Here is a 15000-nt window from a genome sequence, read left to right on the forward strand (position 1 = left end):
TTAATGCTGTTGTTCAGTATATGGCGCTAATTGAATTATCAATTGTCATGCAAATCCAAAGAAGAGAAAAGCCTCGCCCGTATCTTCTATCACGTCCAGACCGAATTGAAATACCTGGGAACCCCTCAGCAAAGCACATCATTTTAGAAGACATTGACCAGTGAAAATGAGCGGAAGAGGCAAGGAGGAAAAGGACTCGGTAAAGGAGGCGCCAGCGTTACCGTAAAGTCCTCCGTGATAACATCCAGGGCATCACCAAGCCCGCTATCCGCCGTCTGGCTCGCCGCGGCGGAGTGAAGCGTATCTCCGGTCTGATCTACGAGGAGACCCGCGGTGTGTTGAAGGTCTTCCTGGAGAACGTGATCCGTGATGCCGTCACCTACACCGAGCACGCCAAGAAAGACCGTGACCGCCATGGATGTGGTGTATGCTCTGAAGAGATGTGGAGCGCACTCTGTACGGCTTCGGGGGATAAACACTGAACGATCTTACCTAGAAAAGGCCCTTTTAAGGGCCATCCAGTACTCTATTTAAAGAGTTTCCTTCCTTTACACTGACATTCATTTTCATTAAACGTTGTTAAATGCACTGATTTTGTAGATCATGCAATGATGATGTGGTTAATATTCTATTTGCGGCTGCGAACGATCAGTTTTGTTAGAGTCCATGTGCTCTGACTTGACGTGATTCGGTTACTAATGTTCCAGGTCTGTAAACGGTGGTTAAAAAAAATCCTAAAGATGACCAACTCTTCCTGTTTCAGTTTTAGGTTGATGCAACACAGACTTCTTTGTGTCCGACGCTGTTAAATCGGAGACTAAAAATGAATGGTCCAGAATATAAACCACACAGTATTTGCTCTTAATCTTCAGCTGACATAGGACCTCAATCTCTGAGGTCCTTTGGCGTGCAGGGAGCAATCCTGAAGACCTTCTTTGACTGTGTGGTGGCATCAGCCATTTTTTTTTTATTTATTTATTTATTTTAATGCAGTGGTCTGCTGGAGCAGCAGCATCTCGACAGCTGACATGAAGAGAATAAATAAACTTGTCAAGAAAGCCAGCAGTGTGCTGGGGTGTTCACTGGATACGGTGGGAGACAGGAGGATGATGGCCAAGCTGTCATCCCTGATGAACAACACCTCCCACCCCATGCGGGACACCCTGGCAGCTCTGTGCAGCTCCTTCAGCCACCGGCTGCTTCACCCCGGTGTGTGAAGGAGAGGTGCTGCACAACCAGCTCTGCTCCCAGCAGACCACATGACACTAATACACTGTGCAATACAATATTTATAATAGTTTCTGTCTGTATATATAATATTACTGTGGATTCTCTACTGTTCTTTACTGTTTTTTATTGCTCATTTATAATACTTATTTGGATCTTGTGTTTTTATTTACTATGTCTCTTGTTTTGCACTATCCTCTTTGCTGCTGTAATCCTGTAAATTTCCCCGCTGCAGGACTAATACAGGATTGTTTTATCTTATCTTAAAGCAATTTCATTTACAAAGCCATTTCACAAATTATGTGTCAAGGGTCAACTGACATTTTTTTTTTTCTAATCATTGAAGTATTAAAATAGAGCTAAAGATGATCCTAGACAACTAGTAGTGAGAGGTTGTCTATGGGATGCATGGCAGACAGAAGATAAAGTGGTTATTTTGTAGTGCTAATAAGCATATGCTGTATATAATTGTGATTTAAGTAATATATTAATAACCATTATATTTAAGATGACCTCAGTATAGCAATGAGGAGCGAGGCCAGGCCTAGAACCAAAGAAGGAAGTAAGACTTGCAGTTCTGCTCCCAGTGATATAAAACTAAATGACCCATGGTAGAAGTAGTAATACAATAGGTCAAACATTTGGAAATGTATCATTTTTATTTCTACAATGACAAAAATACTTGTTTTTGCCCTTTTGGATCAAACCGGTTTAATTATGTTAGAAAGGGGACTATGAGCTGTTTACACTAGCTCTAAGCAGCTTAGAATACAGTATCCACTAATGACTAGACTAAGATTTGTTTTAATCAATAAATATTAACATTTCTTTAAAATGCCTTTACCAGCTGAATTGTGTTTTCAGGAAGAAAACAAGATGACGTAAAAATTATAGTCGGGAGCCTTGTAGAACATCTGTATAATAAAAAATAAAGGGATCTGTATGTGCTAATATGGATTAGCATCAGCAATTAGTATCGGCAGCTAAAAAACATTATCAGGAATCTCTAAAATTAATATTTGTTTCCCTTTTTTCTTTAGTGCCCATGTCTTACTCTGATCCGTGATACAATCTGAACATTGAGTTTTATAATCTGTTGCACAACTATATATAAAGCATTACTTTTCTGTCCCATACAGGTGACATTTATTTGACAGTGATCATTAATAGTAGATCTACTTCTGACTATTTAAAGTAGTTTTTAGAAGAGGACATGTTCCTTCTCACAGTGTTCAGCTCTGATAGTAATTCTGGCTAAAATGCACCATAAGCTTCGGCCATCATCAGTGTGTTTGCTGCTCCAAGAATAACTTCAGTTTATTAAAAACTGATCAGTGTTAGATAGTTATTTTTACATTGTGGTCCCGAACAAACATGTGGACCAGTTGGAAAACAACTTTTGACGGAGCTCTGATACATTTAAATCATTTTAGGAGAGAAATTAGAGGGAAAAGTCGCTCATCAGTGCTGTCCACGGCGGTAAGTAGGTGAGGTTTGGAGGCTCCTCAAACAAAATACAGAGATCATCAGAGCTCTACATGACTTCAATATGAAGAGAAACATGTCCGCTATCGGCTCCCTTCACTGTTAGTCTTCAGTACTTCTTCCACATTTAGTTTTTCCTCTTTTATCGGTGAAGAGAAAACACAAGTGACTCTGCTTTCAGAGTGCACAGAGGAGCCACGAGCTGGGTTGAGTCTCCACGGTTCTCATGGTGTGTTTAAGTGCAGCCCCCTGCTCTGAGCTCTTCAACAGTCAGACAGACTCTCTGTTACCGTGAGGACGAACACATCAACGCTACAAAATGGCAGAAGTAGCTCCAGCTGCAGCTCCCGCTGCGGCCAAAGTAGCCAAGAAGAAGGTGTCCAAGCCGAAGAAGACTGGTCCCAGCGTCGCTGAGCTCATCGTTAAAGCTGTGGCCGCATCCAAGGAGCGGAGCGGCGTGTCTGCGGCCGCCGTCAAGAAGGCTCTGGCCGCCGGAGGATACGATGTGGATAAGAACAACTCCCGGGTCAAGACCGCCATCAAGAACCTGGTGACTAAGGGGACTCTGGTCCAGACCAAGGGGACCGGGGCCTCTGGCTCCTTCAAGATAAGCAAGACGGCTGTCGAGAAACCGGTCAAGAAAGCCGCTCCTAAAGCCAAGAAGCCCGCAGCTAAGAAACCCGCAGCGGCCAAAAAGCCCAAAGCAGCGGCAGTAAAGAAACCAGCAGTCGCTAAGAAGTCACCGAAGAAGGCGAAGAAACCCGCAGCGGCCAAGAAACCAACAAAGAGCCCCAAGAAGGCGACCAAGAGCCCCAAAAAAGTAGCAAAGAGTCCCAAGAAGGTGGTCAAAAAGGCCCCCGCACCCAAGAAATCCCCGCTAAGAAGGTTGCCAAGCCCAAAGCAAAGAAGGCAGCACCCAAGAAGAAGTGAGCTGTTATCTCAACAACAAACACTCCGATAAAAGGCTCTTTTAAGAGCCACCCACATCATCTTTAAGAGCACTTCATTCTTGTTATTAACAGCCGAAATATTTTTAGTATGAAAATGGAAAAGTCATATTTAGAAAGAAATATAAAATTCACACAATATACTAACACTTACAAAACAATCATAATGCAACTACGTTTATAATACTTTTTTAAGAGCCCCCACATCTATAAAGAGCATATTCCTGTGTTGTCCTTATACTTTTCATTTACAGCACTCAGAATTATATTGGCCTTGTAATTGAGAGCCTAGGAGTGTAAGAGTATATATCAATTCTCAAATGAGAGACAACCATACAATTTCCCCAACAGCTGCTTTAATATTTTACTGTGTATTATAAGCCATGCATGGGCTTTCTTGTAGCTGTTTACAGTAGAACTAAAGACGACTGAATTCCTGATTTACTACATTAAATGAATGACAGCAGCTGTATGAACTTGTATGCATGAAAGTTCAGGGTGAGATGGAGCAGCACAATTTGCTGCAAATCGTCACATCCCTTTACTCGAGTCGAACAGATCCAGACTTGGCACAATAAAAAAACAAGCTTACTTTTTTAACCTAATACAAGCAATAATATCAGGTGCATAGTATTGGTAATTATATTAATAAAAAAATGATTATTAAAAGTGACCTTAATTTATTTTAAATAATGGTGATTATTAAGTCATATATATTAATAAAATCACGTTGATTGTCTTCCACTGGTTTTATATATCACTTTAAACACAGGACCATTTGTGTCTAAATTAATTTATATTATCTCAATAAACAGTTGATGGCTGGTGCTTTCATCCACTATCTTATTCATTTTAAAATGAATACAAATCAGATTAACTGAATTTTATGAATAGATTAAAATATATATATGCACTTTTATTTGTATCATATTTTGAAGCAATGGTGTGGGGTGTATTGTCAAATGATTGATCAGAATTCTTTTTTTAAATTTTAATTACTGTCAGATGCATCATTACATATATATAAATATATATATAAATATATATATATATACATATATACATACATATATATATACATATATATACATACATACATATATATATATACATACATATACATATATATATATATATACATACATATATATATATATATATATATATATACATATATATATACATATATATATATACATACATACATATATATACATACATATATACATATATACATATATATATATACATACATATATATACATATATACATACATATATATATACATATATATACATACATATATACATACATGCACATATACATATATACATATATAGTACATATATATATACATACATATACATATATATATATATATACATATATATATACATATATATACATACATATACATATATATACATACATATATATACACATATATATACATATATATACATACATATATATACATACATATATATATATATATATATACATATATACATACATATATATATGCATATACATATATATATATATATATATACATATATATATATATATATATATATATATATATATATACATATATATACATACATATGCATATGTATATACATATATACATATATATATACATACATATACATATATATACATATATATACATATATATATACATACATATACATATACATACATATATACATATATATATATATATATATACATATATATATATAGATATATATACGTATATACATATATATATATATATATATATACATATATATATATATATACTATAATGTATCATTCATATATTCCAAGAGAATACGAAATAGATGTTAAAAAAAATCTATTTAACACTAAAGATAAAAATCTATTTAACACCTTACCACCAATAAAAAGAGGTAAGTAAGCCTCAGACATAGCAAGACATACATTTACTGTGATGCCGAGAGGGTTTTTTTTTCCAGATGTGGTGTGTATTTATAACACAAATCACCAACAAGATCAATCTTCTCTTTGAGTCTCAGTTTCTTTTGAAAAAAGTCAATACATGATTTTACATCAGATTGGATGTTAAACTCACACCGGCCATTTTCACTCTAGTTCGTTGGCAGTCGAGCAGCAGACGCTGTAATGTTTTATCCTGGTCACATGACATTTTTTAGTATTGACATAGCAGCTCCACTGAACTAACAACCTGACAAGTCAGCCACACTATCACAAAGGTTTTCAGATATTATTTTGTCATTCATGATTTTTCTGATCTGAAGTTGCTCTGCCTCAGATACATGTTTACATCCCACCAAACCACCATTTGTATTTTCATTTATTCTTGTGTATATCTCTTTGGTGGCAGAGCCAGTCCAGTTTATGCTCAGATTTGTATGTTTAGTTGTACAATGACCAAAAATAATTTGGTTTGTATGTTTGGTTTAACTCAAGTCCAGTGGACTCTATTTACATATGAAAAATATTTGGTCAAGCAGCCTATGCAACCTGTTTTTGTCGTCCCATTTATCAAACTCTTCCCTTTTATCACATCGAGTCTTAGTTCAGTTTAATTAAACAGTCTTTCCCATCCAAAGTGCCAGTTTCATTCAACTCAGAGGTTGGAGATCTAATCAGGAATTTGTTAAGTTATGCTCGTAGCCTTTAATGAGCTTAATGTAATGCAGATGGCTCTCATAAACTGACCTAGCAGTGCAGCACTGGTATGACTTTGTACTTCTAATAGTTTAATTAATCAGGAAGGGCCTGACGGAGAGCAGGGGGGAGGGGGAATCCCAGCTAGACTAACACTGGTCCCGGTCATAGTGCATGGCAGTATCTCCTCGTTTACCACAACAGTAGCACATTCAATGTGCCACTTGAGCATTATATATTAACACGAGAATGAGGAAAACGTCTTCAGAGGAAGTGTGTGGCTCTTAAAAGAGCCTTTGTGTTGTTGGTCTACATCAGGTTTATCAGGTTTACTTGGAGCTCGTGTACTTGGTCACGGCCTTGGTTCCCTCAGACACGGCGTGCTTCGCCAGCTCACCGGGCAGCAGCAGGCGGACAGCGGTCTGGATCTCCCTGGAGGTGATGGTGGAGCGCTTGTTGTAGTGAGCCAGACGAGAGGCCTCACCGGCGATGCGCTCAAAGATGTCGCTCACGAACGAGTTCATGATGCCCATGGCCTTGGAGGAGATGCCGGTATCAGGGTGGACCTGCTTCATCACTTTGTACACGTAGATGGCGTAGCTCTCCTTCCTGGACTTTCTCCTCTTCTTGCCAGTCTTGCTGACGCTCTTAGCGACGGCTTTCTTGGAACCCTTCTTGGGCGCTTTAACTACTGCGTCAGGCATGATTCTTGATTTCCTTCTGAGACTGAAGATGCCTGAAATGGTGCAGGCCGGTCAATATATATCATCTTGATGCAAATTTGACTGTGCTGTTGCTTGAACAGGATTGGCTGTCTTCTGAGAGTATCAACTTGATGCAAATTGTACTGTGCTGTTGCTTGAACAGGATTGGCTGTCTTCTGAGCAGGACTGAGCATGCGCCAAAGACGGAACAGTTCCTCAGAGAAGATTAATTTGTATAGGGAACCGAGGTGACTTATTGACGAATGAACAAATACCGACGAACAGCAGCACTTCACTTCAAGTTGATACTTTCAGAGTTTACTATTACTGATTTTACTCAAGTAAAATAACACACGTAAAAGTAGCAATACCACATTGTAGAAATACTGCAAACTGCAATTAAAAGTCCTGCATTAAAAACATTTAAGTAAAACTAGGCTACAAAAGCATTTGCTTCAAAATATTTTTAAGTGCCATAAGTAGAAGTAGCTACTCATGGGGAACGCTACATTTCAGATTAATGTTAACAACTTCAATGTTGAAGCTGCAGCACCCCTTGTTGTAAAATTACAACGTTACCTTTAACCATCCTAAAAAACAATCAGGCTTTTTTTCCCTTGTTTTTTTACCACATTTACATAGTCATTGGGTCCTATTGTTCAGTCTCACAATGTTATTGGATCGTACATTTGTTTATAAGTCACGCCTTCTGGCCATGAACTCACACAACCTCTCAAGGTTTCCTTCGAACAACATCTATTGGTTTCATTGGACTGGATTCATCAGATGCATGTAAGTAAAATGTCTTTTATATTTTTTTTGGTTGTTATTATAATGTCTAGAGCATGTACATATGTAGTTATTGTGGAATAGATGCATCAAATTTATTTTAGAGCTTATTATATAATTGTTGCAATTATACAACACTGGGTGAATGTGGTAGTCAAAACAGCTGGCTTGTTGCAGTGGGCTCCAACAGGTTGTGTTCCCTCCACTACACCACTGCCTGAAACAGAGTACTTTCTTTATACATGGATAGTATACATTCTACCCTTGTGTTGTGTTCTGGTCAAATTTGACTGATTTAAAAAATTTAGTTAATTTGATCAGCCTGACCTAAAATTCCATGACTTTGTCCATGGAACAATTCAGTTCTGGGGACAGGAATGTTCCTGAATGTGGGGTGTGGATGTAAGTGGGGGGATGCATGTTTTCCTTTTAGTATGATAATTAGAGCCATTAAACCATTTACATTTACATTTACATTTAGGGAATTTAGCATACGCTTTTGTCCAAAGCGACTTACCAGGCAGACAGTATTGTCTGCATGGAAAACATTTCTACCCTGAGCACTTGGTCCACCACCCTATCTATTCCTTCAGGTTATTTACTACAATATATAAAACATATATTCATGTTAATTAATTGATATTTTATTTTCAGAATGCCACCAGCAAGGAGAGAGCCGCGATACACGGTGCAGGATGTTATTGACCTGGTCCAAAATGGAGAGAGTGAGGTTGAAATCAGTGACACAGATGAGAGTGATGAAGACTCCGATGAAGATGTCTGTAAAGAAGTGGACAAAGAAAACCAACCACCCATGGTCTGTCCAGCTGATAATTACGTGGACATCGAGCCAAAAACAAGGAAACACACCATGCCCCGTGACAGGTATCGCTGGCTGAAAAAAGATTTCATCAGTCCCAACACTGATTTTTCTGGTCTGGATATCACAGCAGATGACATTTCCCTCCACACACCATTGGAATACTTCCAGAAGTTTGTGTCCGAAGACATGATTGAGGCTCTGACACAAAACACGAATGAGTACAGCTTTCAGGTGCATGGAACATCTGTAAACACCACTGCAAAGGAAATTGAAAAAATGCTTGGCATGTACCTGAAGATGGGCCTGGTACAAATGGCTGGAACCCGTATGTATTGGGAGACAGAGACGCGGTACTCCCCTGTTGCTGATGTGATGCCACGCAACAGATTCCAATCCCTGTTGACGTCATTACATTTTGTAAACAACATGACAGTATCTGAGACGGAAAAGAAAGACAAACTATGGAAACTCAGACTGTGGCTTGATTCATTCAGAGAGAAATGCCTTCAGGTGGTACCAGAAGAGCACAACTCTGTGGATGAGATGATGATTCCTTTCAAGGGGAAATTCAGCAGCATCAAGCAATATATGCGAGGCAAGCCAAACCCATGGGGATTCAAAGTGTGGGTGAGAACTGGAATCTCTGGCATGATGTGTGACTTCGATGTCTACCAAGGCAGTGTCAACGGAATACGAGCCAAATCTGAACTTGGATTGTCAGGTGAGGTTGTGATGAAACTTGCTTCCACACTTCCAGAAGGTCAGAACTACAAACTGTATGCAGACAACTACCAGTTCCCCATCAAATCCCGTCGCTGGTACATGTACATCTTCTGGCACACCATCATCCTCGCTGTGATCAATGCCTGGCTGCTCTACAAGCGGGACTGTAAAGCGCTCAAGGTGTCTAGCAAAGAGACAATGAACAGGAGACAGTTTCAGGCACAGCTAGCATCCTCTCTTATCCTGGTAAACGCAACACTTCAAACTCCAAAGAGAGGACGGCCATCTTCAGGCAAAGGGAGCCCAGCAACACAGTCAGTGACATCAGGAAGCCCTCTGAATGCTCAGAAGAGGCCATCCAAGAGATGTGCAAACCTCCCATTGGATGTACGCAAGGACCTAGTTGGTCATTTCCCAAGGAAGACAGGGAGAGGACGCTGCAGACAGTGCAATAAAGGATACACCAACACGCAATGCAGAAAGTGTGATGTTCGCCTTTGCTTTTTAGACAACAGGGACTGTTTTTGGGACTTTCACCACCAATGAAAGTCTTCATGACCAATGTCATAAAAAGAAAAAAAGAGGGAAAAAGCGCGCTTTTTAAGAGTTTTATCTTGTATAATATTTTTAATAATTTTAATAAATGACTTCATAAAAATATGACTAATGTGTGATTATTATTAATGTTATATACCGTTATGGGGCTAAGTAAGCAATCAACCCTGCAAATGAACCCTTAGTTGTTCTGAATTGTTCACACAACGTGAGTACAAATACAGAAATCCTGCTCCCAACTAAGCCCAATGTTGCAATATTACAACATTTCTCTAAAAACGTACATAAACATTTTTTTTAGGTTTTTTCTATATTTGGGTCTTACAGGGTTAAAGTAGAGCTACTTTTAACTAGGCCTCCCTATACATTTTATATGCCGAATTCCGACATGGAATCAATATACTGTCATCTTAATATTAAGCAATACATAATTGTTGAGTTGATGATTGTATTATGTTTTATTATTCTGAATCGTCAAAGTAATTTAAGTTATCAAATAAATGAAGTGGAGTTGAAACAGCTAAAAGTGAAGGATCTGATTCAGATCATTTTAAGCTGGCTTTATTCCCATGACTTTTGGAACAAAAAAAGCAGCAGTTATCAGTTGTTCAGTATTGTTTGATCCATCTGTATATGTTTGTACATACTGGGATTAATGGTCTCTTACAGGAACTGAGCAGCCTGTGGAGTAACTGTCGGGCCCTCAACTTTATAATTATAGAATAAATAAATCCTGTTTACCTTCTGCCAGCCCATCCACAGAATTCTCCTTGCACTCCGCCTTTTTTGAGGATCTGAGTAGATGTTTTTAATCAAAGGACTTATTGAGAGGATGTATAAGGCGGCGCTCAGAAGACAGCCCTGCTTCACTCCTCTCTCTATTTGAAAGGAATGGGTTAAAACACCATTTACATTTACACAGACACTTTATTTAACAAAAAGACATTTCACTATTTGAATAAAGGCATCAGGGAAGCTGTATGATTTCATTACAGCCCAAAGATAATCTCAGGAAATGTAATCAAATGCCTTCTTCTGATCGAGACCAACAACATAGAAAGCTTTTTTTTCAGGTTTGTGTAAAAGTTCTCTTACTATACACAAGTCGTCCCACATCATTCCACCTTTAATTGCACAGGTTTGTTCTTTATCTATAATTTGATCTAGTATGCCATTTAATCTATTCACAATTATTTAAGCCAGTATTTTATAGGCTGAATTCATAATAGTGAGATGTCTGTAGTTATCGATATCAGAGTCATCACCTTTCTTATACAATAAACATAAAACACCTTGATAGTCGCCCATACAGTCACGGTTAATACCTTCATTATACATGGCAGTCAGGAGGTTTAAAACATCATTAATATATAACTGGTAAAACTCGGTGGGCAGACCGTCAGGACCAGGACTTTTGCTGATGTTAAATTGTTGGATTGCCTCAATTACCTCCTCTTTTCCAATCTCACCACTAAAATGAGCCAAATTTACATAGCTAAATGAATGGACAATTTCCAAAAACATATTTTAACAGCCTGCATCTATATCTATTTTCTTACATGCATCAAAACACAACTTCCTGATCACATTTCTTTTCTGCTTTTCACAGTAAACGGTATCATGATATTTTATACATTTGATAAATGTATCTTGAGTTTTTTTTCTGCCTGACTTCAGAGCATGAATAAGATTACCTCTGTCATCTAAGTCTGATTGTTTATAAATGTTATATACTAATTCATGATTAAGGTTGTCTATTTGTACTTTAATACATGTCATAGTTTCTTCATCTACCACAGATTTTTGTTTCTTCTGTTTAAGGTATTTTTTGCTTTAATAATTAATTAAGTTTGAATTTGAAGAAATCTTTTACTCATTTTAATATTTCCCATAATTCAATATTATACGTGTGCTCTTCATTGTTCCAAGCAAGCATATCTTAAATACCACTTGTGTTGTTCCTTAACTTCAATGTTAACCTAGTTGTTGATCATTAACTGCTTCCATTTAATATCTAGTAGACTTTCCACTGGTAGGACTTGCAGGACAACAACACTGTCTAAGTGCTTGTATCTTTGTAAAACTTCCAAGAGTTTTTGAGGCTCAGCCATAATCAAGTAGGCTGCATAAGTAGTTTTTAATGCAGTATCTGTATCACTTCCCTCTTGTTATTAAAGTAAATGTGAATGTATTTACTTGTTCAAACCCTTTTGGCTGGCAATGTTCTAGGAAGGCTACTGGCTAGTGACTTAGAAACTTACATTCCACCTCCATTTGTTAGGATTTCCATTAATATCTTCACTTTAATGATACTTTGACTATTGGTTGCCTTTCTTATCGCTTGTAACATACAGACTTATGCGAATGTTTTTTTTTTCTTGCACTGTAAAATAAGGGACAAATACAGCTTAGGACTTTATGAACATATTTGTGAACACTTGTTTAAAGGTTTTTAAACGAAATGACTCCTCAATGTCCTTCCTGGTCTCTGTCATGCTTAATTGTTTAGTCATTTTACAAGCCAATGAGCTGTGAAGTGATATTCATCGACTAAGTGGTCGCAGCTATCGATAACACATTATCGCTTACATGTTAATTAAAACAAACAAAAAAACAGTACATTTGTGTGTGCAGGGAGAGAAGAAACCGAGATCTTTATCAGATGAGTGTTTGGCTCTTAAAAGAGCCTTTTTGGTGCTGGTTCCAGCAGACAGAGAGTCTCCATGTTTACTTGGACTTGGCGGCCTTCTCGGTCTTCTTGGGCAGCAGGACCGCCTGGATGTTGGGCAGCACGCCGCCCTGAGCGATGGTCACTCCGCCCAGCAGTTTGTTGAGCTCCTCGTCGTTGCGGACAGCCAGCTGCAGGTGACGGGGGATGATACGAGTCTTCTTGTTGTCGCGAGCAGCGTTTCCAGCCAACTCCAGGATCTCAGCGGTCAGGTACTCCAGCACCGCCGCCAGGTAGACGGGGGCGCCGGCACCGACCCGCTGCGCGTAGTTCCCTTTACGCAGCAGCCTGTGAACACGACCGACTGGGAACTGGAGCCCAGCACGAGAGGAGCGGGTCTTTGCCTTAGCTCTGGCTTTTCCTCCGGTTTTCCCTCTGCCACTTCGTTAGATGCGTTTAGAGAAATGAAAGTGGCAATACAACCGAAACCCTCCTTTTTAAGTCCGCGGAGGGTTCTTGACACACAAACCAATCAGAGAAGAGGTTTCCAGCAGAGAAGCAGAGGGCGGCCCTCTCTGGATTTTGGCGGACATTTTGAAATGTTTTTCCGCCAATGATCAGCAGAGACCGGGCGGGGGGTCGCTTCTCCAGGCGGGGCTGAGCTCCACGAGGAGCCCCTCACCAATCAGGAGCCGGAGGTCTGAAGCTGCGTCACCATTTCTCCGCCGGTCCCACAGTTTAAGAGCAGCGTGTCTCCGCTTTGACTTCATATTTCTCCCGATCAGAGGAAGAAGAAGAAGTCATGGCAAGAACCAAGCAGACCGCTCGCAAGTCCACCGGAGGCAAAGCCCCCAGGAAGCAGCTGGCCACCAAGGCTGCCCGTAAGAGCGCCCCGGCCACCGGCGGCGTGAAGAAGCCTCACCGGTACAGGCCCGGTACCGTGGCTCTGAGAGAGATCCGTCGCTACCAGAAATCCACCGAGCTGCTGATCCGCAAGCTGCCCTTCCAGCGTCTGGTGAGAGAAATCGCTCAGGATTTCAAGACCGACCTGCGCTTCCAGAGCTCCGCTGTTATGGCTCTGCAGGAGTCCAGCGAGGCTTACCTGGTCGGCCTGTTTGAGGACACCAACCTGTGCGCCATCCACGCCAAGAGGGTCACCATCATGCCCAAAGACATCCAGCTGGCCCGTCGCATCCGCGGAGAGCGAGCTTAAACTGTCTGCTGATCCACAAACAACAACGGCTCTTTTAAGAGCCAACTCACTCTACACTGAAGAGCTCATTCCTCCATGTTTTAATCATCAATGTCAAATATAAATGTATTCATGGAGATAAACACGTACTTCACAGTATGGAATGACCAGTAAAAAAAAAAACACCAAGCACTGACTGAATATCTATAGTTCTGTTTGTTTTTTTGAATAGCAAAAACTGCTGCTGGCTCACAATTGCCAACATAAATATTGTAGGCTATTGCAACGGGCTACTCTAGCATGTAGTTTATTTGAAATTGTAAATGCTGATAAGATTAAAGGGATTTTATTTATTTATCTAATGATCAGTTCAAATTATTCCGACTGACAGAGCAGGGTCATCCTTCAATCAGAGGATCGGTGGTTCGATCCCGAGCTCCGATGGTCCATTTTGATGTGTCCTTGGGCAAGACACTTGACCCCAAATCGCTCCCACAGGTTGTGACAGCGGAGCATGAATGGTTAGATACTACTGATGGGCAATGGGTGCATGGTAGCCCCTGCCATCAGTGTATGAATGGGCGATTAAACATGTAGTGTTAAAGCCCTTTGAGTGGTCAGAAGACGAGAAAAGGGCTATAAAAGTAAAGGCCATTCACCATTTATGACATGGTTCACACCAACTTGAGATGTTTTACAAAAAGATTGTCAGTGTTTGAAGGTAGTACGTTTAATGTTCTACAGTTAATGTTTTATAGTGGTTGGACCCTTAACCATTTTTTTTATTTTTAATTATCTTCATTGAGTTTAAAGAGTTGACAAGGCAAAGGAAGTTGACTACATGAATCCAAAACGATATGTGATAAAGTGCTTTAGAGATATTAGTGTTACGTACATATCCAAATCTAATGGGCAGAATGTGCCAGGGGTGACTGAGTCTGATCTGAGGTCCTCCTCCTTCAGTGGTCATCACAGTCTGACTTGCTGTCGTGGCGCATCTGCCTGTCCAGTTTTGTGTCAATAAGAAACTAAATGATGCGTATCGTGTGGGCCTTAAATAAACAAACAAACATTGGTCATTTACTTAAGAAATTATTTTAATACAGGACTTACTTGCATAGAGTATTTCTACACTGTGGTACAGGGAACTCTGTCTGTTCAAAATAACGGTAACCTGTTGAGCGCATGCTCAGTCCCGCTCAGAAGACAGCCAATCCTGTTCAAG

At 39.5% G+C, this 15000-nt stretch overlaps 3 protein-coding genes and 2 pseudogenes across 3 annotated transcripts; 3 read left to right on the top strand and 2 right to left on the bottom strand.

The window, feature by feature from the left end:
• Positions 1-166: 166 nt before the first annotated feature.
• LOC129116126 (histone H4-like) lies at positions 167-475 on the top strand (annotated as a pseudogene).
• Positions 476-2640: 2165 nt separating this feature from the next.
• LOC129116122 (histone H1-like) lies at positions 2641-3642 on the top strand (annotated as a pseudogene).
• A 2929-nt stretch (positions 3643-6571) lies between these two features.
• Positions 6572-7038, bottom strand: LOC129116125 (histone H2B-like). Its single transcript, XM_054627180.1, has one exon. It carries the CDS (start codon positions 7023-7025, stop codon positions 6651-6653), a length of 375 nt encoding a protein of 124 aa, XP_054483155.1. The 5' UTR covers positions 7026-7038; the 3' UTR covers positions 6572-6650.
• A 5458-nt stretch (positions 7039-12496) lies between these two features.
• Positions 12497-13353, bottom strand: LOC129116120 (histone H2A-like). The gene is made up of 3 exons (XM_054627176.1): positions 13266-13353; positions 13113-13158; positions 12497-13024 (listed from the first exon to the last, which is right to left on the bottom strand). Exons 1-3 carry the CDS (start codon positions 13351-13353, stop codon positions 12643-12645), a joined length of 516 nt encoding a protein of 171 aa, XP_054483151.1. The 3' UTR covers positions 12497-12642.
• LOC129116123 (histone H3) lies at positions 13343-13837 on the top strand. The gene has a single exon (XM_054627177.1). The coding sequence runs from the start codon at positions 13386-13388 to the stop codon at positions 13794-13796; it is 411 nt and encodes a 136-aa protein (XP_054483152.1). The 5' UTR covers positions 13343-13385; the 3' UTR covers positions 13797-13837.
• The last annotated feature ends 1163 nt before the right edge of the window (positions 13838-15000 follow it).

This window comes from Anoplopoma fimbria, unplaced genomic scaffold (genome assembly GCF_027596085.1).
Source record: "Anoplopoma fimbria isolate UVic2021 breed Golden Eagle Sablefish unplaced genomic scaffold, Afim_UVic_2022 Un_contig_12732_pilon_pilon, whole genome shotgun sequence".
In the NCBI taxonomy this organism is placed as follows: domain Eukaryota; kingdom Metazoa; phylum Chordata; class Actinopteri; order Perciformes; family Anoplopomatidae; genus Anoplopoma; species Anoplopoma fimbria.

Coding starts and splice junctions, on each gene's coding strand:
- LOC129116125 (XM_054627180.1), bottom strand. CDS start 7,025: ATGCCTGACGCAGTAGTTAAAGCGCCCAAGAAGGGTTCCAAGAAAGCC.
- LOC129116123 (XM_054627177.1), top strand. CDS start 13,386: ATGGCAAGAACCAAGCAGACCGCTCGCAAGTCCACCGGAGGCAAAGCC.
- LOC129116120 (XM_054627176.1), bottom strand. CDS start 13,353: ATGAAGTCAAAGCGGAGACACGCTGCTCTTAAACTGTGGGACCGGCGG. Junction 13,159..13,265: donor AGACCTCCGGCTCCTGATTG/GTGAGGGGCTCC, acceptor GCCAAAATCCAG/AGAGGGCCGCCCTCTGCTTC. Junction 13,025..13,112: donor GGAAACCTCTTCTCTGATTG/GTTTGTGTGTCA, acceptor CATCTAACGAAG/TGGCAGAGGGAAAACCGGAG.